Raw genomic sequence first — 25,873 nt, 5'->3', positions numbered from 1 at the left:
CCTAAATGCACTCAGAGCTTAGTGGCAGTGCAGAGATCCAGCTCTCCTGTATACCCATGCATTTGAGGGCTGTAACCTTGAACAGCATTTTGCATCTGATGAACTGAGGGAGAGCAATTGGTTCTTTTTCCTTGAACAGAACCTTAAGAAAGAATCCAACAAAATACAGGGGAAAACCTCCACTAGAAATCATCTAGTTCATTTTTCTCCACGGCAATTGTTCTCTTTAGCTTTAAGCAGCAGCTAATTAATGAAATGGGAAATAAACAAAAACAAACCAAGAAGATGGCTCAGATTCAGCTGCACATCGATCACACCTCTGTGATGCCAGGTGGGGAGAAAAGGCCAAGATTAAGAAAAAGTCAGTTACATCACAACTTTAGCATCATTTAGCAAATCCAACCCCTTTTATATGAGATTACAACCACGGAAAGGGTTTTTAAATTTGCAAGGTGCACTTCCACACTGCCATCTTGTGTCAATTACCAGGTCTGCTGAACTTGAGAGCCCAACATGCTCCAAATACTTCACCAAGGATTGAAACAGACAAAACATTCATAAGGTGAGTTCCTCTGCCTGTTCCCTCCCAAGGGAAGGAGGGGATGAAGGAATTTTTGTTACTCACATTTGCCAATGTGAATTAGCAAATGCATATCTGAAGGAGCCTTGTTTAAATCAGGACTTTAACAAGGGTGGAAACTCAGCTTCAATTCTTCAAGAGTTTCAGCTTTAGCTCTTTGAGGCCCACTAAATTCTAAATCCCACTCATTTGTGCACAAGCAAGCTAATTAAATAACCTAGTCTTTTTGCAGACATTTTGTGGGAAAATGAAATTGGAGCCCTCATGGAAGTACTTGACACCATTTAGGAGAAGCCGGCCTGGCTCAGAGCACACCACTCCAGGCAACAGGACATGAGTCTGGCAGCATTACAGACCACAGGTTGCTGAATTTTCTCTCCTTCCATTTTTCACCACCAGCTAATTTCCATGCCCAAATGATTCTCTTGGACAGGGAAACATGACAGGCTCAAGACACAAAAGACAGCATTGCCATCCCTAACTTTTCTCACAGTTTTGCTGCGTAACAGTGCTGGGAGAGGGGGAGTCATGGATAGGCTAAGATAAATTCATTGGTTAGAGATTGAGAAACTTTGACTTGTGACCAAAAAAAAAAAGTCTCTTGCAGTGTATTTCAGGGCTGGTAGTGGAGACCATAGGTATCTGGAATTTGGGGGGACAGTTGCTCATTCATTCATTATTGTAGATGCTGTCTACAATAAAAGTCTGAAAACTGCCATGTAGAGGGGCATCCACACCATCTCCATCAGGTATGTGCATTAACAGAGAGCCAGATCTGCACAGCACCTAAATTGGAATCCTATTCTGAATAGCTCTCAGGGAAATAAGCTTCTTCCACAAGCAGCAGAGAGGACTCCAGAGAGCTGTGTGAGCAGGCAGTGTGACTATCCCTCCATAGTTTGTACTTGAGGACTAGGGTCTTCATATCCCAGTGCTCTCATCTGTGGTCTACCATGTCATTACTTACCACAACAGTAAAAACCAAATTAAATATCTTTACCAGTCTTTAATTGAATACCAAAAGCCAAGACCAAGTTTGGTTGATGAGGCATTTTAGATTTTTATGATAATCTTTAAAGCAAAAATTAAAACTAATGTTTGGCACTTTGTAATTCAGCAAGCAGCATTCAGTTACAAGTAGGAGAAATTACAGGAGTACCGGTGAAATTCTCCCACTATGCCAAAACAGCACGATCTTCCCTTGTTGCCCTCAGCTACCACAGCCACAATCTCTCTTCCCAATCTGTGAGCTCTCCTACCCACACACCCCCCCAAAATCCCCTGAGAGCAAGGAGCACTCCAAGCTGCTTTGGCAGCCTCACTGCAGCTCTTCATGGTGCCATATACAAGCTCACCACTCAAGAGCCCTCCAACACCTCCCAGCTTCCTCTTCCTCGGTTTTATCCACAAAATGCTCCCCCAAATTCCTCTGATCCACAGCCTGTGTTTTTTCACTGCTTCCAAGGATATGGACACAGAACGGTACGTAACCGGGCATGAAAGGATTTGGGGAAGCCACTGACCAAAACAATTTGGAAGCCACCACTGAGACATAGTGCACATTCCAGCTGTGTTTTCAAGAGGAGCAGAACCTAACCCAAAAATATTTTCAGCACTTCATTTCTAGCAACAGCAGAGAAATTTTGAGGAATGTCCACCTCTTTCAATTGTTTTTCAGGGATGAGCATCTAGTCTCACCACTGGTACTGAATGCTCAAGGGAAAGAGCATGAGGAACAGGATGAAAAAGCTGTACACAGACTTAGACATTGACTACAAAGGAAAAGAGAAAAGGAAGAACTATAGTTCTTGCATATATTTAGGTGAACAACTTAATCTTGTCAGAACAAATATTTTTCCCAAGATGAAATTAAAACAATTTTATATTGGCACACATTACCTTAGACATGTTTAGCTGAACAGAAAGGACAAAAACTTCTAGTAACTGCAACATCAGATTTTTTATTTACAAATATATGGTAATTCAACAACCATTCTCCACTCAGTTTGCAGAGGAAAGAGTGATAGTTACATTTCCAAATGGGAAAAGAAAACTCTCTCCCTTAAATGGATTCCACAGAACATTATGCCAACACCACTGAGCAAACAGATTATTCTTTGTATTTAGGTTTCAAAAAAGCACATAATTTTAGAAACCAGCATATGGAAAGCAAAAATTTGTGTGCATTTAAATGCAGCTTCATATTAACCTAGAGAATTCACTTTCAGTATATGTCAAAAATAAAGACAGCAATTGCAAATATATATTTATATTAGCTATTTCTCTAATGCTCATTTCAGGAGCTTAGAACAAAATACCCTCTTCATATACCATTGGAAAGTCAACTAGTTGATTATAAGCCTCAAAAATATTTTGAAGTTATTACTGAAAATATACTTATTCTCTCTTGTGCTCTCAGTACTTGAAGCTGAAAATGTGAAAGCATTTTTCCCAGCTATTTCCTTACTGCAATTACTTTCTTATAAATAAAAATAGTTATAAGAAGAATACAAGGTATTGCTATGAAGACTAGACAAGCAAAAGTTACTCTTAGAAAAAAACACACATACACAAAATATATATATTTATAGATCTACATCAGCAGCAATCACCTCTTCTTGTATCTGCAACAGTGGCTTCATATCTTCATTTGCTTCACATGGAGGTTGGTTGTCCAGCTGTTAAGGAGACACAAAAGAAACTTTAAGTTGCTGAAGAATCTTTGTGACAACAATTAATATTTTTCGGTTTTAAATAGTTAGAAAATGGTATGTCCAATACTTATTGAAAATGGGAACATATACTAAGGTATACACTCTGAATCGAGCAATCCAAATTTAATGAACAATACAAATTTGAGTTGAATCCAATTATAGCACTGCAAGTATTTCAGGCCAAGTAATATTCCATAGAACATGCACCTTACCAAATTCTTAAGAATTATTTTTAGTATTAGCACAGAGACAGAGTGACAGTTTTTCTAAATTTACCCTTCAGTAATGAAATTAAAATTTGCTAAATAACTGTAACACTATAAAGAACTTTTTTTTTTATCTTCTCTCTGCATATCTTTGTAGGTATCTGCCAATACAGTGGTGTTCCACTAGAGCGTTCCAAGTGTAAACCACAAAATTAACACCAAAATGTGCAAAAATATCACACCATAAAATTGCACAGTGAACATTAATAACCCCTATGGTTTATCAAACCTTTTAGCCAACATGTTCACATTCCAAACTAACAAATAATTAGCCAGGTTGATGTCAAATGCCAACTGTAAAAAACAGTAATCCACATCACAGGCCAGTGCTGTGCTGCCAATACATTCTCACTGCAGTAATTGCATAGCTGGTTTTCGTATTATTCGAATAGCTGATTCCAATTACTAATCACTAATTTGAATACTTTGTTCTGTACCTACAAGTTTTTAAAACTCCTGCTTTTACTTGTATCTCATACAATTATGTTTTGAGGTGCCCACTGGCCCAAGTAGATGCAGTCTGAAGGGAAGGGATTAGAAACGTTTCCTCACAGATCAGCTCTGCTTCTGAAAGGCACTGCTGTGACTTTATGGGCTGTAATGTCAAAGAGAGACTAAATAGCAATTCATCCATAATAAAGTTACTTATCCAACTCATCCAGCAATATATCCCCCCAAAAGAAAAGACAGAGAGAAAAATAACATGAAAACTCCAGAGTGAATCTCATACATTTGGGTGCTTCAAATAGGAACACAGTCACTTCAGTGTAGTCTTGTCATCAACAAGGAGATACATTCTCCGAACATTAACTTAGACATGGTGGGATCCAGTGCCCTGGATCACCTCCAGATGGAAGGGAGCGATTCTCCTCCTCCTTCCACCGATCACAGCGGCATCCTTGCGCTTAACATTAGCCTCTGTGAATGCGCTGTTACCCTCACGAGGGGTTGCGCTTTCTGGTTTTAGCTCAGGTACCATGTAATCATTTCTGTGACTTGTCTTCATGGAAGTCAAAAAGAGCCTGCGAACAGCAACAGCATCAGATGCAGAGCTTCTCTTTTCCTGAGCTAGGTTTCACAGCCAGCAGCTGCCCAGTTGCTGCTCAAACACCTTAGCATAAATATCCTGTTCCCTTCACTGCCTTCTGATCCACCATGAGAGAAATGTGCCGGGCTCATAAAGAAACACGGACATTTTTCCCAGGAAGTAATTCAGAAATTATTTCCCTTCCCTGATTTTTATCATCCTAGAGAATTCCATACTTGCTACATAAAAAGAAAGCCATATAAAACTCCTGACACTTATCAAATTAGGAGGTTGTCTACCATCATCTATGACAGCAGGAAAAAAGACCTAAATACCAATATACAAAGCCTTAACATCATGCTCCAGTAAATCAGAATTCTGCAAACCATAAGAAGGAAAAAAATTATACTGCACCTTTTAATTAAGATCTGTAAGTAAATCAATTCCTCCTGAACTTGTACCTAAATGAATAACCAATTATAGACCTATAATTCCAATAGTAATAGCATTGCAAAAAGAAACCAGCATTTGTGCCATCTGCACGAGATAAACTAATTGCTTTCCAGGTATGCATTAGGACTGAATTAAATACATATTTCAGCTTACTTTTTAAGAAAATGCAGACACTTTTTCAAAAAGGCTTCTCTGTTATCAAGACAAGCCTGTTTAGCACCTGACAGCTCCTTGACACCACTTTCTCAGATCTATGAAGGAAGATGACTATACCATATTGTCTGCTTGAAACTGCATAATAACAAGTTGGTAAAATCAACTATTGGCGAGTTAGAAGTTAGGAATGACTACTCTACAAAAGACAGAAACTGGCAATCAAACCTTGCTGAACCTATTCACTAACTTAAAGCTAAACATGAAAGCTATCAAGTGGCTCAGCTGTGCAAACACTTGAGTTTGTACAGCACAGAGAAGAGCTACAGTCATGCATGCTGCAGTTGGATTGCCTTACTTTTAAATCTGATATAGCAGTCGTTGCAGAAGAGTTTGTTGTTTCGGATCCTGACTTCAGCTCCAGAGCGGGATCCACCGAGGTCACATCCACAGGCAACACACTGTATCACACATGAATAATTAGCAACTCCTTCCAAAATACTGAGAAACAAAAATGCTGTTCAAAAGCAGCTCAGATTAAGCTCAACAAAGCTTGAACCATAACCCCACAATCACTAGAAGCAAATGTACAATGATTAGTAGATCAAAATGCAACCAACCCTGAGGAAATATTTTAAGGCAACGACTGGACAATGAATAGCAGAGATACACCAAGTAAGCAAACATAAAGCAGACGATTTTTAGACATTAGTTCATTAAATCTAATTTGAACTTTGGTTTCTCTGAAAACTAAAACTGGTTTGGCACAAAAAAAATTTGTTCTCTACATAGACACAGGAATTTTGGCACAGAACACCTGGGTGTGCTACTTGCAGATTTCCATGAGGCACTACATGCTGTTGGTGTCCTCAGTCCCTTGGCACTCGAAGCAGCAAATATTCAGGCACTCCCAATTTCCTGGGTTTGCATCACCGAAACAAGTTCTGATTTGGAGAGATGGGGCTGATTTAATTTTTCTTGCGTAAACACATAAAGAGCATGACGGCTGCCATGCTAACATTAAACTATTTAGCTATGGTGGCTAAACATGTACTTGCTGTGAATATGAACCACATCTGGAAGGAATGTAATCCAAAACATAATATTCCCCTGACTGAACCTACCAAGGGCAGATAGTTTCCCTGCTTAACCAAGTAATGAATCTTTTGGATGGCACCCAGTTCAACAGCTCATTAATTTTCAGAAATTTGAAAAACAGAAACTTGGCATTTTCTTATGTAGGTTACGAGCTACAGGTAGATTGTCTCACACAGAATACATGTCCTGCAGAAAAGAGAATGGTGACTGATCACTATGGATTTGCCCTGTCCTGTCCCTCCTGCTCAGTTAGGCAGGACCAGGAAGAGCTTGGAGTCAATCTCTAGTAATACTCCAGGTGATGCACTTGAGCTGGGCACAGAAGACAAGTGTTCGGAACTAGGCGCAGAAATCTCTTTCTTGAAGTCAGGGAAGAAGTAGGGTCCAACAGCACCTCCAAGTTATAGTCTGATTCCTCATCTAGTCTGAGGGCAGGGGCACAGGACTGCTTTGCTGTCTTTTGCAGGCAGAAATTTGTTCTTTCAGCTCTGCAAATGTCCCAAGCTGATGGAAATCATGTAAGTAGGTCTAGGTCTCAGTGCTGGGCATGAGCTAGTACACTTAGTTTCTGACTAGGGCTGAGTAGCACTAAACACACCTTTTGGTTTTGTTCTAGGTATTATCCTGCCACGTTGAGCTCTTCCAGCGTGCCTTTACTTGGAAAGCACCACATGAACACCGTCTGCTAAGGTTAGCTTAGAAAGGATGGGTCATCTCAAATTATTCAATTGCCATGGTGCAGGCTGAGATTTTGTTTTTTTTAGAGGAGCTGCTTTCTCTGGGAGAAGTGGTTCAGCGTTTTCTGGTATTTTGCCACATATTTGAAGAAGGAAATCTTTGATCTCACAGTCAACGTGCTCGTCTCACCTATCAAAGTCCTACTTGTTAGCTCTGACATTTAAGAAACACTTCTAGAGTTGAGTGCTGAATGCCTGCAAATGGGATTGCCTCATGGAAATATGCATGCACCACGCTGTCAAGAGTAGAAGGCAAAGCAGTTGATTAGTAAGAATCCCTGTGAGCATAACACTGAGTAGCCATGCGTGCTCCTGATTAGTTCCTGTTCCTTCACGATGTGACTCCCAGCTCTCACCTTAAAGCAAGGTAAATGATAACAAAGACCAAGAGACTCAATGATCATGGCTGCTCCTTTGCCCAGAATGTTATTACAGTATGAACAGATTTTCTTCCCACTGACTGACCTAAATATAGAATGAAAAACCTTAAAAACAGCTTGAAAATGTTTAAAAGATAAAGAAGGGTTATCAAACACTTTTTGAGATTAAAAGTAAAAAACACATGGGTAAAAACTGGACTATTAGGCTGCTTAGGCAAAATAAACTGAAAATTAATGTTATTTAGAGTAGATCTGAAAGCTAGGGAAAGCTGAAGTGTTATAATGTAGATCAAATTTACATAGGAACAAGTTAAGAAATTCGGTCACATTCTTGGCATATATTTCATTGTATAAAATACTTTCTATAAATAAAAAGTGTACTGTTAAGTTTGGAGAGTAAGAACACAGATTTTGTGCTCCTGCCTTCTTAGTTGTGGGGAACTATCCAGAAGGCTAAGTTTTAGCAAGCACCCCTTCCAAGTCCCACCATCTGCACCTTGTTAGATAAAAGAAGGCTAGTCCTGAATATAAAATATTATGTTAACTCTTTGAATGTAAGCCATACGGAGGTCAGTTTCCATAGATCTACCAAGGTGTTAGCAAATGGAAGTGAGAACAAGATAAGCAAATATGGTCAAGAAGGTAATTTTCTCACATCATAAAGAATGAAAAAACTAGCTAAAAAAAAAAAAGGGTCAATTTATCACTTAGTGCCTGAGAGTGTAAGAGCTAGTGAAGTAGTGTTCATTGTTGTTATATATAACACATGTAATTTTGTGTGGGATGATTCTCTGGAGTACTACCCCCAAGGTATTTTTAAAATGTTTCAAGTACATAAACCAGCAGAGTTATCTACCCTACCACAGCTGAATTCCATTTTTGTTTCAAAATATGTTGCAATTCTTGCTTTCTCCTCCTAGATTAAAATCAACATCCTACTCTGTAATTCTCCAGGGTCATGGGTTATGAGCATTCCTGAGTGCTCCTCAAGATGATATTGACCACATGCCAGGAAGTGGGGAGGAGAGACCAAGATGAGGGTCATAAAGCGTGGGTTTCAGGAATCTTTTGTTAAAACAAACCAAGGAAAATAAATGTCAGAAATGCCATCTGGAACAGGCTTTTGCTCATCATTTTGGTAACCAACACACAGCTCAGAGACTGCAGATTGATTATTCAAGTTCCTTTGTTTTTTTAACCAATGTCAAGCAGTGATGACAAACCTGGGGAATTTTCTGAGTGACTGGAGTAGGAAGGTAATACCAGCCTGTACTTCCACTGTCCCCTCCAGCCAGAAAACTCCAGGTCCTTGCCAATGTTATGGGCAAGAACACTGCTGTAAGCCCAGCATATACACAAAATCTGCTCTTTAGTGCTGGCCCAACATTTGTACCTTCCCGGAAAATGGGCACCCACTCACCTGCTGCGTGTCTGGGACCCTGACTGGGAAGTAGAGAGGGGAGACTGAGCCCGGGGAGCTGTCTGGGATATGGAGGGGGCTCTCGCAGAGGTGGCCACAGGAGGTGCTTTGCTGGAGGAAGGAGTGCACATGTAGGCCCGGTTTGAAGTGGACACCGGGCGACTAAAATCTTGACTAGAAGACAGAGATGAAGAGGATGCAGACTGGTTCAGCCATGAGTGGTGCCTCCACGAGCTCATTCTTGGAGAATCAAGATTGTCCAAAGACTCCCCTCTGTAATAAAGATACAAGCACCTCAAATGTAAATGGCAGTACGGATGGAGCAACAGAGCTATATGCTGAATTGTTTAAGAGAAAGCCATTATCCTCACATTTTTAATATTTTCTAGGATGAATATGTTTGTTTGATGACTCTGAGCAATATTCTTCATGTACTGATTTAAAATGTATGAGTAGCAAATTATGCTTTGTGTCTAGCTATAGTTCTCATGGGAAAAAGCAGCCAAGGGAAAAGAGGTGGCACTTAACAACTACTTTATAAAAGCAAAACACTTCACTGCAGCCTTATCAAGGTGAACTGTATCAAAATCCACAGTACAGCAACAGACCTCAGATACCAGGTTTGTTTATATTTTCTCCAAGGGATACCAGATCAAAAACAACAATCCACCCAGGCTGGATAGCATCACCCAGGTACAAGGTGTTGGCCCAATAACTAAACACTCTCCTGACTGATAACTCAGCTGTTTCCTGAGTGACAAATCCAACATTCATACACTAAATAAAGCAAAACTAAACTATCCAAACTTTCTGACATATTTCTGTGTTGAAAAAGGTATACTCCTTAGCCATAATAATTCATTTCCAAAACAGGTTGCCATGCTGAAAGTCTTAAACACATCTGTCAATTACAAGGCACACTATTGATTTCCATTGCTGCTATGCCAATCAAGAAATAAGCAGCTGAGTTATTTACAGGTCACATCCACATTCCTTATTTGCAAAAAACCTATTTAATCCCAGCTGTAATACAGCTACTTTCTTCTATCTATGCTACTATGCAGTTTACCTTACAGCATTTCACAGACTCAATTTGTTTCTATGCTCTGTAATACAAGCTGAAGTCCAGAATAACCAAACAAAAATATTTGATGAGAGACAGAGTTAATTTTTAATGTGATTCCTACCTCCTCATACTACTGCTGTACAGACTAACGGGCTCCTTATGTATACTGGAACTGCGCTGCCTAATCCAGCTGCTGTCCGTGTGCAGGGATGTTTTCTTTCTCATTTCCTGAAGGATTTGCTGTCTCTCCAACTCTGCTGCAGACAGGTTTTGCTCCTTCTGAGACTTCTTCTGCGACTCACCCATGTTCCAGGACCTCTCTGAATACTTGCTCTGGGTACCTGTGCAGACAACATGTGCAAACATCAGCTAGACACCTCAAGGCACAAAAGCAGTTATCGTCCTGTCAGCACTCTGGCTTAATTCCAAGAGCTATTGTTCATCACACCATTCACAAGTTATTCCAGTTCCCTTTTACAGCTGGGTAAAACTTGTCAATGCATCATGACTAAAATTTTTTTGTTTGTATTTCCATTAATGTAGCCTTTTATAGAATGATTAAATACATTTTCCTTCACTTTTGAAGTGTATATGCATAGACATTTGTGTGCACACACTCCTCTTTTTAAAAGGGCATGACCTCTTTTAGTGCCATAATTTGGACTCTTCCTCCAATACAAACTGAACCATGTGTAAAATACGTAGTTAAATAATGGGATACCGTCTTTCTGTTTAAGAGTTCATACTCTCTTCTTCTGTAAGTCGTCTCTGTTTACAAGAATTTCTTTCTTTCTTCAAGGCACTAAACACACTGCTTTATATTCTTTATATAGATACAAAGGCGGAGAGGGGAATCTTTCAGATAATTTCTCTGTTATTTGGATTATGTGTTAACTATTGAGTCACAAGGAAATTTACGGAATAGATGGTCTTCAAAAATTTGGAAGGGGAAACAAATAAGCAATCTTTCTCCAATAGGTGTTGACATATCGGAAGGCAACAATCTTTTATTTCCTACATCCAATACCTATTATTTAGGGTAAAAATAATTAGGAAAATTACTCAGCAATAAGTCATTCAATTGAAATTTCAATCCTTCCAAATGCTGCTCTGTCTATAGATTTGCTCTTGGATTTACTGCTATAGATTATCATTATAAAATACTGTGGAAGTTAACTTTCTCATTAGCTTCAATGACAGTGCTTTAATGTATGAAAGCAATATTTTTAATCTGCAGTATAGCCCCTAATACATCTATGTTTCTTTGATTGCTTGTGATTACTTTTTTTAACCATGTTTTAGACACACAAGTAGCTTGCAGGCATTTTTGACTGTAACGTATTTATAAAACTGGTTTCTTTGCTTTGCACACATTCCTCTAATATAACGAAAGTCATACAACTGAATTGGAGTCCAGGACAGAAGCCATTGTGACATATTGAGAGCTCATGCTCATAACTTCTTGTTCTGTTATTATTGTACTAACTGAAAATATGAAGACAAAAAGTTGTACTAAATAAATTCAGCATCTTGGTATGTGCAGCCTTTTTTTTTGTTGACAGAGTCAAAGTATCAAAACAACATATACCTTCAATGATATGACTGCATGATTGATTTACATGAAATCTCATGTAAATACCAGTCATTAAAATTTAGGCATCTAAGAGCCATTTGTAACCACTGCTACTGATGTCTTCAAGAGGGCAGTTAATCATATTTGTCCTCAGCTTTTATGTTGACTGCATGATTTTCCTCTTACTGTTGAAAGTTCATCAAATTGGGGCACAGTATGAAATACAATGCAGCTATCAAAAAGCACTCTGAAAATTAATTTTCTTAGGGTGACTATATGTACACATCTTTTTTTTTTTTTTTTCTCCTACTCTCCCCCCTCCCTCCCTATCCAAAAAAGTTAAATATAATGGAAATTATACAGTACTTACCATTTCTGATTGTGTTGAATTCATTCAGTTCTGTAGTTGATTTTGACTTATTCCTAAGGATATAAAACCATTCATTTCTCTACTTTAATTACAAGACCTCATTACAGACAAAGCCCTTATTGCAGATGATAGAACAGTCATCTTGTTTCTAAAGAAAAACAGTCCCTGTTTTTTCACCATTCCTCCTATCAACAACTTATGCTGTACTTAAAACAAGAGGCAAAAAATACCTAAAGACCAAGAGGATACTAAGGGAAAAAAAGGTCAATATGTCAATATTTAGATGTCAGTAGATAAACACCAATAAAAAGTTAAAATTTTGTACTGAAAATTGTCAGTGCTTCAGGTAGAAGGAACTGACCACTGTACTTGCTTCAACAAAAGCATGTAAAAAACTAAGTCCTTTCCTGTGTAAGTTTTGTGAAGACTACAGTCAGACAAAGAAGTGAGAACTTTCAGAGCAGATTTACAATTTATTTGGCTTCATGAGAAACTTAAATCATACTTCAGCAATGTTACTAGACTGTAAGCAAATCACCTCCTCAAACACTGCATGCAGATTGTTTTTGGAAAAAAATATTGTTGACTGATTATACCTAGCAGCATAATTTTTTAACAAGTTTTAGCCAGGAAATGTCATTCAACAAATGTCATATACAGGAAGACAAATGGCAAAAGATTGGTTTTCTGACAGTACAGAGCAGGAGCTTCACCAATACCTCTGTGCTGTATTATTTGTCTCAAGTAGTCCACCCAATTTTTTAGCTTAAAATAACTCACAAAGGAACAGAAATCCTTTGGTCATAACTCAAAGCTGCTACATTAATGTATTTACATGTACAGCATTGGCTGCATAGCCACATTTTGAGGGATTCTCATCCTTTATCTGCAGACAAATAAAGCATAAACTACATCATGTCTTGCTTCCTTAAGTTCTTACTGTCTGTCCTATGGTGCAGACCCATTTTATTATTTATTGAAGAAGATGCAACAGCTTCATAGCTGCCTGTAGTGAAGAAAAAAAGCAGTGTCCTCCTCACACATATATGCAATATGTAACTATTTAGTGCATGCTCCTTCTGAAGTTAGATTTAGATCTTCCATTAGCAACAGATCCATTAATTGTACCTTGTAATTTTTGGAGTTCCTCTTTATGTAAGAAAGGTATGCTCACTCCAACTATGAGAAGTGATCAAATACACCGTGGAAGTCATCTTTCAGAACTACTGTGAGATGTGATCCAAAAGAGAGGCTTGATTTGTAAAGTAAGAGATTGTAGCTTAAAAATAACGTGTGTAAATTACAAGGGCAACTATCTCTCTGATAAATATGCTGCTGCTGCCTCTTACTTCCCTTCTTGTTTACTCTCTCAAGTTGCACAACCCTAATTGGGATGACTGCACCTTAGTTTGTAGAGCACGCTATGACACAACCACCGTAGTATCTGAACTTGTTTTCCAGCCCGGTAAGTCTAGTACCACCCACACCACAGTCTTACTTCTCCCAGTAGAATCCCATCGACTAACTGTTGCTTACAACACAGCGTATAATTTGACAAACATTTGGCTGCTTTTTTTTCAGTATGAAAACAAGCCATAAAAACTGCAAAACACAGCAGCAATCCAAAGTATACATATTTAGCTGCCATGACTAAAGTTTATTAGAATTTTAAATGTTTTCTAACACAGAAATGGTGATGCTACAGTCGGTGTTGACATTCAATATCATATGTACCTGTCAGCAAATGACTGGCCAGGTTGCTCCTCAATGGTTTTAGAAACTTCATAACGCTCATAACGCCTATTGGAAAAAGAAGATACAATTATGTTCATATACAGAAAAAGACACACATAGACATAAATAGTTCCTAAGGGAAATATTCAAAAGAGATCCTTAAGGAAAAAGCCAGTTTGAATTAAACACCCTAAACAGTTAAAGTTCTAAGGGGGCTTAATTTAACAGTCAGAAATACAACTGATAAAAGAAGGCAGAAAAAGAAAAGTTGTCAGAAAAACTGGCTGAAATGACATTTTTGTGATGTGACAAGGAATCCAAACATAAGCATGCCAGAATGATTATTGCTGAAGATGTTTCAACTATGTATTGATTGAATTTCTTATTACCTGTCAATGAGAGGATGGCCAGCTCGATCCTCTGTTGTTTTTGATACTTCATAGCGCTCATAATGTCTAGAGGCAAAATAAAGATAAAATACATCTTAAAAAAATTTTCTAGAAATTGAGCAAACAGTAAGTATACCCAGAGAAAACTGAGAAATTTCAGATGTGTTAAAAGAATCCTAAAGGCTAAGGTGCTGCAAAAATTACAAGCAACAGTATACAACAGTGATTATCTCATCCATTTCAAAGCCAGGAGGAAAGTTTTGTCCAAGCACAGCAGTTCTCTAAAAATTACATTTTTATTCTATAATATTGTACAGGTGCAGTTTATAAACTCACAAAGTTCCACAGACAACACTCTTCAGCTGCCTGTCCCCTCCCTCAAAGCACTTTGCAGCAAGTATTATGCCTTTGCAGGCATTAATATAACATTTCAGATTTCAAGTCCTATCTTTGGATATCGTCTTAGAGCAAATATTTAACACCAGATATTTTAAAGCCCAGTTTCACTGAACTTGTTCCTTTACTATTAAGCAAAACCACCCATGTTTAGCAAAACACATCCTTTGGCAGCAACCTCAGAAGCAATGAAATCCCCATGCACTAAAGAATTTAGATATGCAGATATTACAGCAGCTTAATAAATTACCGCACAAAGTCCTATAATCTTGCAACTGGGACAAGCTAAAACTGTAAAGTTACCCTGGTTCTGCTGCCAAGAAGAACCTGTTCAGCCATTGTAGCATTGTGTCTCTTCTTTGCTCAGCAGGCATATCAGCAGCAGTCATTTAGATTAAGTTAAAGTAACTCTGGATCTTACAACCTCCTCTGCAAATATATGCAGTTTTCTTAATCATATTATCTTCTCCCAAGACTTAGCTTGTGTTATCTTCAGTCATCTCTTATTATATACATAAGAAAAGGAGAAAAACCTCAAGAGAAACCGCAATTCATACACAAGGCAGTAAGGTAAATGCAGACAAAATAAGGGAAAGTTACTGGTTTAATCTCCTGTAGAGGAGATTCAGACAGATTAAACTCCTGTAACTGTAGTCTGAAAACTTCTGGGCAAGAACACAAACTTGTGAACTAATAGGAGGGGATTTGTTTGTTTTTTAAATTAAGCTCTGAAGAAGATAAAGGAGATTAAAAAATAATCTGCAGTGGATATTTCTAACAGGCTATGATATGTAAGCCAGTAACTGTTCACTCATATACCATGATATCCCTCATTGACAAATTAACCCAGTAGTTAAATTGCAATTAAGATTTATTCTTACACTGTTGAATTAAAATGAGAGAGAAATCTGGAAAAATCAGTCACACATTTGTTGGAAAAGTGTTAACTTGGTATTTCTTCTGGAAGCCCTGTATGTTGTTGAGTCACTGGCTCTCAATTTACAGGCTTGTGCAGAATTCTTACAAAATCTTCTCCTTAAGTGTTTCAGATCATCTTCCATTTGGCTGTAATTACTGTATTTACATCCCATTAAAAAAAAAGATTAAGTAGGGTAATATAGCACTTGATTCATGGGGAAGGACTTTGTGTTATGCCTGATCCTTCTATCTTTTGAAAGAAAGACTATCATATGGTATTGTGCATCTACTGATTGCAGTATGAATCTTACATGAACATCCTTCTATACTAAGGACAGACACACTCCCATTAGAAATGGATTTGAATTTGCAGAAGGAAGAGAAAGTACATCCTATCACAAGTGCACACCTTTGGTACTGAGGCACCTCCACTGACACCTCCCTCTGCCTTTCTGCCTGCTGCCTCTGCTCCTCCATCTCTGCCTGTAGCCTCTGCTCCTCAGCATATTGCTGCTCCCTCTCTTTACGTCGTCTCTCAAGCTCCAGCTCTTGTTCCCGTTCTTGCTCAAAATGCCGGGTTGCTTCTTCCTGGATCCTCCCTTCCTCCTGAAGCCTTCTCCTTCCTTCTTCCTCATGCAGTAAGCCTGCTGCCAGCTCATTTCCTCCATCTCCTTCTCGCTCCTCTGGAGTATTTGCTTCAGGGCTTGCTCTCCAGCTGGACACAGGTGGAGCCTGAGAAGTGACGGATGTTGTATTTAGGGTTAGAACAGTCTGCTCCTGTAGCAAAGAAAAAAAAATCATGTTTTTAGGGAAGGGACCTCTTTTTTAACTAGATTGCTCACTCATAAAAGTTTATTTATTCTATAAGGTAAGAAGGTATACAAATCATCCCCAGAACTTCCAGTGCAAGACACAGGGCACAGTTTGGTTTCACATTGTCCTAACTCAAGAGCTTCATTCCACACACCAGCGTTAGCAAGCACCACAGGCAGCGCGGCCACAACTATGTGAAACATTCTGCTTTCTAAAGTATCTCTTACATGTCAAGCCATCCCTTCCCCACTTAAATACCCATGGAAAACAAACCCTTCCATGATACCCAGCATTTCTCCCTACTATTTTGACTAAGAAACCTGAGACCTACTTAAGAGTGTATGCCCTAAGATATACACTGCAATCTATATCAGACCAATGAATTTCACATGAATCCTCATGTGCAGGAATCTCCCACTCTCTTCCATTCTCCTACCATTTCAAAGTCAAGCCTCAGATCTACCTACTCCATGACTCTTCTCTCAAAGATGAGAAAAGGCCTTTAAGTGGTCAAAAGATGTTTTAGTTGCAGGGAAAAAATAATGTTTATAGGGCCATCAAAACCTCTAATTACAGAAAAAATACAAAATGGTTTACATTCTTGTACAACAAAGTCCTCTAACAACTCAAAAAACTTTCTTATTAACGTCCTAAGCCTTAAATTATGGTCTACTTATTAATGACTCTGTAAACAACTGATCTAGCTTGGATGCTTCAAGCAGCACTCAGCAGTAAAGAAGAGATACCTCAGACAGTTCCCATACTCAGGAAAAAACTCGTTCATCTTCCCACAAACAACAGCCACAAAAGTCAGCATCTACAGAAGCTACACATATTCAGTGTTTTAAAATATATGATTAGAAATCTGAAGCTGATAAATGCAAATTTATCAGATGAACTGTCTGCCAGTAACCAGCCAGACACTTATGAACATGCTTCACAATAAAGTATTGAAGCAGAATTCCAACAAGTAGCATCAGGTGGTAAATAAACAGCAAAAGTGATCATTTATGATCACAGTAATTAATACATGCTGTGACTTTTTGCCAACATATTTTTGTTGTTAGTTCTCTAACTAGCCCATAAGGAAGAGCAAAAAATTCAACATATCTCAAAACATACCACCTACTCTTTCCATTCCATTTTTGCAATCTCTTTCTACCAAGTCATAAACAACAATTTATTTTCCAAAATGAGAAGATAAATGACGTAAAAAGCCTAATTATTTGCCCACTTGCATGCATCTAGTATAAAGGAAAAAAAGCCCTCATGAAACTAGTTAGGGAAGCTTTACTCACAGCCTACCTCATCAAAATACTTGGAGCTCTCTTTTTCTGCTTCTTGCTTAGCTCGTAGCCATTCTTCCCTCAGTTTCTCTTGCTCTCGTTGGTATTTCTCCTGTTAGGTTAGATTGAAGTTAAACATGCAAACAAGAAACATGATTTTTTTTTATTTTCATTAAAATGTACAAGCGGAATTTAATGCGTTTTTTAACAGACCAAACAGACCAGAAAAAAACCATCCCTGAGCTCCACTAGAATATTAGGTCTGCCACAAATGAAATCCTGGCTCAAATACAATCCAAAGGAGTTCTGTAACTGAATTTTGAGAATCCAGGCTTATTACACACTAAGTCTCACAACAACCAGCCTCATATCTGTAATAGTCCCTGTCTTCCAGTGTAGTTAGCATTTGAACAAAAACCTCAGCTATCTAAGGTATTTCTGGAAAAACAGAGTGGCTGTATTTAACTTGGAATTAGGCACATTAATATGGTAAATATAAAGAGATTACTAAGTGAAATAGTGAGCAAGAACTCTAATTCTTTTGAAATGTTACCTAAACAAAAACCAATCTCTGGACCTTGAAATTTGTCTTATGACTAGATTTGGTATGAAATCAATACACTGTCTTAAAGCACTGCTCAAAACACACAGTAAATGTTTTGGTGGTTTTGTCAGTCATCACTTTTATCTTGGGAAAAGCAAAATATTTAAGGATGTCAAAAGTATTCCTTCTAAGATGCTGGAAATAAGCAAAGAAAGACTTTTTGTTATTTGAGAGTTCATTACTAGGATCATGGGGAAGAGAAAGATCATTATTACTCTGGTCAAATTTATCACTTCAGGACTAAAAAAGGAGAAACAAAGAAAAGTCATGACAGATGGCTGAGTCTGCTCTCAAGAAAGGGGACCCAAGGTTTGCACTCTTTAAAGCCATCTCCTCAGGTATCAAATGGAACATCCAACCCATATCAGAGACCACAGATAAGTTTAGGAAGGTACAGCTGCTGCCTTGCGGAGTTTACAAGCAACAAGGAACAACGAAACATGAAACATTCAAAAAGCAACAGAGCTTCTGTGCTTGTACTTTGACATCAGAGTTTTCTGTTGAATACTGCAAAAGAGGGCACGTACAGAGTAAATGATATTCGTTGATGTCTCTCCTAGCCATCAGACAACAAACTTGAATTGAGTTTGCAGAGATGTGTCTTGCTGAATGTGGTTGAATGTGCTTACACTTTATTAAGCGAAGCTCTTTGCAGAGACGTATGTTTGGGGTTTTTGTGCTACCCTAACACTGCAAACAATGCCCCTTCCCTCTGCAACACTCCCCTCCAGCTCTAGCAACTGGTTATCAAGGTGGTTTTGCATTAGCAGGTTCAGCTTTCTGACTCACAGAGGTCCTGGGAACCAGCCTGATTCCAACTGATTAGCTGATTGCTAAATAACAGGATTCTAGCAGGCTCCTACGCATGGTATTTTGCTGCCTCCTCTTCGTACACGAATACAAGGCTGTATTGTTAATTGAAGGTAAAACTCAGGCTAGAGGCAATTTCCTTAAGGGGAAAAAAATACAATTCATATTCAAAATGAAGACCCCTTAGATCTTCCCTTATCCTTTAAATTGTGTTGTCATTAAGAAGATACCAGCCCTGTGAAGATTGAGCACTTCTGGCTCTAGTGAATACACACTGTGGGTTTGATGTTCACTAAAACATTGTCCTCTTTTTTTTCTGAGTAATTCCTACGGTGTGCAACTGTGCAGGCCAGAAAATGCACCTGAGAGTCTCCCCCGGCCATCAGAAAGAAGAATTGCAGAAGTCCCATGCTACTTTTCCCTCCTTGTTGCTACACACAAGGGATTGACAGCCCATGATTATGGAGATTAATTATACCTGCAATAAACGGTCCTGCTCTTTCTGCCATTTTTCCTGTCGTTTTCGCTCTTCCTCTTGATCCCAAACCCGACGACTAGGAGCGCTGATGGATGGGACTGGGAGCTAATATAGCATAGAAATGAAACAATATTATCCTCATTCCATGAAATCAACACTCCACATTTTAAAACATTTTTTTTAAAGTGAGAAACAGAAACCATTACCAACACTAGAGCTTTATAGTGACAAGGACATAAATTAGCCTTTTCTTAAACAGACAGAAAGCAACCATTCCTTGACAAAGCAAATCTTAGCCAGTACTCACAGATCTGATCAACATTTTAAAGCAGTAGAAAAAGCAATAGAAAGTAGAGGTCTTCTTGAAAAGACTAGGATTATACAACTAACTCTAGTTCACAAATAGTACTTACATCAGGCATTGCAGGCTCTGGGCCTCCTGGGAGATTTGGAAGGCAAAAAAGAGAAATCATTAGACCCATACACAACTACTGCAAGACTTGTGTAACTGTGGCAAGTCAGAGCTTCAGACTAATTTTTGCTTCCTTAGTAAGACATGCTTGCGTTTGCCCTACTGAACTTTCTCGAGGGCAGAATTTATTAGGTGCTTTCAACTAATGTGCAGAATTGTTTAAAAGCTTTGCATGCTTACAAGTGCCATCAGCAATTCCTTGAATTAGCAGCACATCTCCCACTGTAGCAATACAAAGGTTCTTTACTATACATCTCCTATTATTATTGTGAAATCCAACTGTTTAGCATGACCAACACCCAGAATGCTGCACAAGGGTAGAGAAGCTGCTCATTTACTGGCATGAATTAAGAGCAACTGACATCCACTTCTCTATCTCAAAACCATATATTTCTGCTTTCCAACTTTCCTTCTTTCCTACTTCCACAAGCACACTTGAATTCAGTGAACTTGTCACCATTCACCACAAACCTTTTGTTATTTGAGGCTATCACACTTGGCCTTAATCTTACTCATCCTGTGCCAAGATGATTATTGGAGAGAGATGTGTATTATGCTAATATATCAAAAGCTGAGAAAGTGGGGAGAAACACAAATTTAAGTATAATTATTTCTTAAACACCATCACTATTTTTGTTTGTTGACAGTGTACTTGTTACCTAGCTGTCCAAATTTAAGTTTAAAAAAAAGCATGAAAGAAAAAGCTTGCAACAATTTTCTGAAGTATAATCACATGAAGTTGAAAAAAGATCAAATTTAGGATACAAAAGACTCTAATGAGTCACAGGTTAGCATCCATTCTGTATATGCACAATTTTGTCTTCACTGTCAGATCTGAAGAGCCACACCGAAAATCAGGTAATCAGCTTGATCTATTGCAATTGTGCCAGGAAATATTAAAGGGAAGCATAGACAACACCTGTTTTTCTCCCTTCTTCTCTCACCCCTGTAAGGTTATGCTGAACTCCACAGGAATCTTTAATGTAATTGCAAAGCTAAAGTGTAAAAAGTTTAAAACTAACAAGCTGTACTTTGTTCTCCCCATCAAGCACAAGTGAAATACCTCAAATATTGTTACAAAAATAATTAAAATAAAAACCAAATTTCTGCCAGCCATAAAATAAAAATCAAACAACAACAACAAAACCCCAACATCAACAAAGCAACCAACAACAGAATACCACCATATTGCTGATACAATATTGCAGATACAGCAGAAGTATTTAAAAGCAAACAGAACCACAAACACAGATATATGCTGTGGCACTTCACATATCGCTTCTGGCAAAAACCAGAAATCATCACCACTAAAAGCAAAATCCTGGCCCCACTCAAATCATTGGCAAAACTCAACTGAACTTCCAGTGGGCCAGAATTTCACTCTTTTAGGCTACAGCAAAACAGCAAGGCATACATAGCCCAAAGACAGCATAAGACATACAACATTAGCAGAAGTATGTGAGCTGTGACATGCAAAATGCTGAAAGCAACCTACAAAACCAAAATTGAGTGCTTCATTTATTGCCTTTTTTTAAAAGAGCTAGCATATTAAATTCAAAATTTATATTGGTCTTCTTGGGATCTTGTGACATCACCACATAGTGGAAAACCAGCATATGCCATTTTACATCAATTTACACAAAAGCACAGAGCTGCAACTCAAATCCAGAGTTAAATACTTCATCAACAGCTCTGAGATCTTCTCTAAAGCTCTGCTGGAATATTCGCAATTATTCTTGTTTTGTAGGTAGTAGCAAACCTGAACAGAGAGTGCCATCCTTCTTACTTCTACCCAGTGGAAAAAAAGTATGAACAACACAGAAGAGATTTAAACAGCTATAGATAAAAGAGAACACACAAAGACCCATTACCACAAAGGTAGACCCATGAATTGTAAGAATAACCTGATGACCCTGGGAAAAGAAGGGAAATTAATTATGTTGCTTCATGGTAACTGCAGAAACAACACTGAAGAGGAGGAGCACCCAGCACCAGACTTGTTAGGGAGAGTGTGCAGCGGGAACAATTTCATGGAAGTACATGAAATGTTAGCTCTTTGATTTACCTTGTTCAAAAAATTGTGACCGTCTTTTTAAGTTTTTCAAAGAAATAGGTTCAGATGCTATTTGAAAAATACAAAAAATATAAAGAAGTCAATGAGGTGCCTTTTTTTCTAATGACTATAACCACTGGATAAGAAACTTCTGTTAGACCTCCCATATACTGCAACATCACTTCAGAAAAACAAAAAGCCCCTGAAACAAAAAGGAAACCTTAGGAGGTTACATCACATACTAATTTTATTTCATTTTATCAGTAACAACATCCAACTATAAAAACAGCCCAAGTGCCAAACTTGGACTCAGATTCTCTCTGTCTAATTTAAGCATCCTTGTCTGGGATGCCAAATCAGAATGAGGAGCCTAATCACCATTCAAGGTCACAAGAAAACATCTCCAGAGGGCAAGTGATATCTTGGGTGAATTCTGCTATGAATTGCCATATATATTCAAGTTAAAATTAAATAGAAAGTTCCTACTTAAGGAACTTTCCATTAGGAAGTATACATACCTGGTTTCTCTCACTGCTGTCAAGTAAGGCTATAACTGCTCATAGCATCATATGCAATAATTCTTCATACCAGAATCAATATTGTTCTCCAGGAATAAAAGTAAAGTAGTAATATTGAAATCAGCCACTACTCCAAAAACCTCACAACTGAGTGAGGCAGCCAAAAATAGCAAAAAGTTGAGTACTTCACACTCTTCCTGGGCAGCAAAATAAATCAATACTCATACTGACTCAGTCTCCACACAGTGCAGTAGCAACTACCATAAATCATGTGCTTCCTTCTCTTTCACCCCTACCACACAGTAAATTTACAGCCACTAATGCAGAGACAGGGGGGTCCATTGCAAGTTTGTTGTCAGTTCTCAAACTGCCTAGCACATTGTGGAAGCAAACTACACCCAGTTTGGATGCAACAAGATCTCCGTCATATCTGTCCGGCTTTCAGTTCATTAAGGTCTCACTTCATCCACTGTAAAACGCTTGCAGTCATTACAGGTTTATTGTCTGTGCTTGTCACAAACCACACAATTAGCAGATGAAAAGCAACAGTGGTTTACCTCTTTGTTCATTAGAGCCAAGATCTCCTTGCATTCCGTTTATCAATTTTGTTTCTGTATCCTGAAATAAATAAATAAATAAATAAATGTCTTAGGCTCATTAGATTTGTGGAAGCTTATCCAACTACACATCTTTCCTGACAGGAAATATATATCATGAAACACTTCATAATGCTTTTATAGAAAGATACAAAACAATCTAAAATTTCCTTAGTGTATCTTATAATAAAGCAACTGCAGGCATTTGAGGGAATCATTAACCAGATGTGAACTGCTGTAGAAATAAAAACCATTAGTTTCCAAGAAAATGCCAGAAGCCAAGATCTTCCTATTTCAGCTCCTCAGCAGGCAGGTTTTTATTTACAAGTAATTTGAAAGCCCATATTCTCCTGTTCCTTGGGGCTGCAACTTCCATTTAGGCTAATAATGCAGGTCAAAGTCTTCTCTGGAGAATAAACACTCTATATGTTTTAGTCAAAAAATAGTCTGCATATATTTTAATATTTATCATTCACCAGTGTTCACTCATGAATAGACAGTAGCAAGGCTTTAAAACATCTTATTTACCTTAATACATACATAGCTACATCTCCATATTTCAGATGCAGGGTCCTATACTTGTATTGCTTAAGGAACATAAGATTTACAAGTTCTTTTCTCCATCCTCCCACTATCAAGACATTACGTTTTTTCTTCCTCCCCCCAAATCCCATGAACCTTCAAAAACATACTCACAGAACTTTGAAGGCTGCTGGAGAAATCTCTTTTTGTGGATACGGTGGAAACATTTGAAACTTTTTCTCCTGAAGTTGCATCAATCCATTTATTTTCAGATGTACCTATAATGTTGGTACCCATACTGGTGAGATTGAGGATTTTATGCCTTACATGTGGCAGGGAAGGCAGGTCTTTGCCCCAGTCTTTTTGGTATGTGGAGGATCAAGAAATTAATATAGATAGTAACGTCAAAGAACAGAACAAGAGCTAGTGAAAACACATTAAAATAACACAAAACCACACATAACAGAAGAGGGAGACACACAAATCAGGTGGAATTTGTGAAGACAGGAAAAAGGGCATTTATAGCAGACTGCCTTCCCCAAAAATGCAAGTGTTAGTCATAAGCCAGGTAAAAGTTTGCCAGATGCTTTGCTGATATGCACTACAGCAGCTGAACACTAAAGAGCAGTTAGCGTCCATTGGAAACTATTTCATTAGCGTTAGTAAGGATTGAGAAAATTCTGCCAACTTTACCCACTCGAGGCACAATGAGACTCATACACTATATCCAGGGAAGGGTCATTTTCACGTCCATGCTCATCAGGAAGCACAAAGACAGGGAAGAAAAGGAAGTCTAAACTAAACTAGCAAACCGATGAGGCAAAGACAAACGATGCTCTTCTCACACACTCCATCATTTCTCCCTGTCCTACCCTTACTATTGAAAATTTTATTCAATTAGTTCTTTGCCACTAATCTTACTCTTCAGTTGTATTAGGTCCTATAAAGTGATTTGTTTCTTGTCTCTTCATCACCACACTGTTATTTCCCCAGTTTGCTAGTAACTTATTCTACCTACCTTCCCACTAAAACAATGTTTTGTATTTATACTGTGAAGGAAGTCACTGGTCACACTTCCAACTCTGCAAAAATTATCCTACAACTTTGAAAGGGTTTCCTGATTAAACCCATGGCAAGTCTAGAGATGCTACAAGGCTGTCAGCCAGGATGGAAACCCTCACTACCCAGAATGGGTAGTACCATCCGGGAGAGATTACAGCACCGCAGTATTTGGGTCAATGGCCAGAATCATAACACACAGGCACTACATCACCCACAAGCTCATCTTCACTTGAAATGCTCCCTGAAGAAAGGAACACAAGATCCTCCTTTCCTGAAGAAAGAGCTGGAGATTGAGAGAGGGGGTCTTTAAAAATTACTATCCTCTACAGACCAGACCCTTTTCATTCTTGTGGTATGGCAGGAAAGAAAATGTTAGATTCCCTTTTGTGATGGTTGCACACTTTTTTACCTGACCATCCTCTCAGAAACAGGCCAGAGCACAAGAGTGAGGTCAGTAGTTCAGTGTTTTGCAGATTTTCTTGTCAAGACATTTCTAATGCACAAGCAGTTAAAAAGCCAAGTTGTGTTAAAATGCAACAGACATGCTGGCAAACTACTTAGCTTAGATATGTATTACTTCCGTAAGGGTAATAAGGACTCTCAGCTGTCAGGTACAGCAGAGACAAAGCTTATTTGCCTTACAGAGCATACAGTATCTGCCTGACAAAACAACTCACCGTTCTTTCCATATCGTCTGACATCCATGACTAGGTTTCCAGTTTCTAGTGCTCTGCTGATGGCCTCTTCCCACTGACTGTAGTCCATATGAGAAACCTTTGTGCCGTTGACAGCAATGATCTCATCATCTACATGCAGTTGACAAAGTGCCGCAGGGCTGCCTGCAGAAAACAGAAGAAAACTGTAATTATGTCTCCGTTAATATTTTTCTTTTTATCACAGTTGTCACTGGAAGAGGGTGGATTAGGGAATCATTCAAAGAAATGCTTAATGGTGGATATTTAGAAACTCCCAGAGATATTCACTACACTGTAACATAAGCTCAGTAACCTCCGTATCAAAGTAGCTTTTCAATTTAGAACTTACGGGAACAATAAAGAAAGCAGTCTTCCGAACTTGTAAGTCTTCAGATTCTGGCTAGCTCATTTAATAAACAACCTCTGGGTTCAGTCTTCCCTTCACTAACTCACCTTTATAATCTGTGAGACAGAGATAGAGGCAGCACCAAAACATCTGTATCCAACAATTAGCTGAAATTCAGCCAATGTTTGGGTAATCCTCTTATTTGTTTAAAAAAAAAAAAAAACAACAGCCTGCACTTTGTTCATTCCAGTAGAAGATGGCTTTCTCATATTCTCATTTACATTTTCTGAGTTCTGCTGACAAGAGCATGCTGCTTTACTGCTTTGCTAGAATAGTTTGTTAGC

At 38.4% G+C, this 25,873-nt stretch overlaps 1 protein-coding gene across 13 annotated transcripts in view; it reads right to left on the bottom strand.

The window, feature by feature from the left end:
* Positions 1-2,520: 2,520 nt before the first annotated feature.
* LMO7 (LIM domain 7) overlaps positions 2,521-25,873 on the bottom strand; it is a 132,081-nt gene continuing 108,728 nt past the window's right edge. For 8 of the 13 annotated variants that reach the window (XM_039549627.1, XM_039549948.1, XM_039549668.1 and 5 more), the window contains 16 exons: positions 25,166-25,327; positions 23,601-23,785; positions 22,866-22,926; positions 21,803-21,859; positions 19,679-19,704; positions 19,266-19,370; positions 17,393-17,485; positions 15,684-16,051; positions 13,961-14,026; positions 13,572-13,637; positions 11,838-11,890; positions 10,016-10,235; positions 8,829-9,101; positions 7,385-7,493; positions 5,552-5,654; positions 2,521-3,258 (listed from right to left, as the gene is read on the bottom strand). In XM_039549627.1, coding sequence (XP_039405561.1) covers positions 3,236-3,258; positions 5,552-5,654; positions 7,385-7,493; positions 8,829-9,101; positions 10,016-10,235; positions 11,838-11,890; positions 13,572-13,637; positions 13,961-14,026; positions 15,684-16,051; positions 17,393-17,485; positions 19,266-19,370; positions 19,679-19,704; positions 21,803-21,859; positions 22,866-22,926; positions 23,601-23,785; positions 25,166-25,327 — 1,970 coding nt within the window. In that variant the 3' untranslated portion in view covers positions 2,521-3,235. Of the gene's footprint in view, positions 3,259-5,551; positions 5,655-7,384; positions 7,494-8,828; positions 9,102-10,015; positions 10,236-11,837; positions 11,891-13,571; positions 13,638-13,960; positions 14,027-15,683; positions 16,052-17,392; positions 17,486-19,265; positions 19,371-19,678; positions 19,705-21,608; positions 21,651-21,802; positions 21,860-22,865; positions 22,927-23,600; positions 23,786-25,165; positions 25,328-25,873 lie in introns of all 13 variants that reach the window. The other 5 variants (XM_039549705.1, XM_039549862.1, XM_039549749.1 and 2 more) reach the window with 5 other exon arrangements.

The sequence above is a fragment of the Corvus cornix genome, chromosome 1 (genome assembly GCF_000738735.6).
Source record: "Corvus cornix cornix isolate S_Up_H32 chromosome 1, ASM73873v5, whole genome shotgun sequence".
NCBI lineage: Eukaryota > Metazoa > Chordata > Aves > Passeriformes > Corvidae > Corvus > Corvus cornix.
The sequence above is the reverse complement of the archived record's forward strand: the minus strand, read 5'-3'. Positions and strand labels throughout refer to the sequence as shown.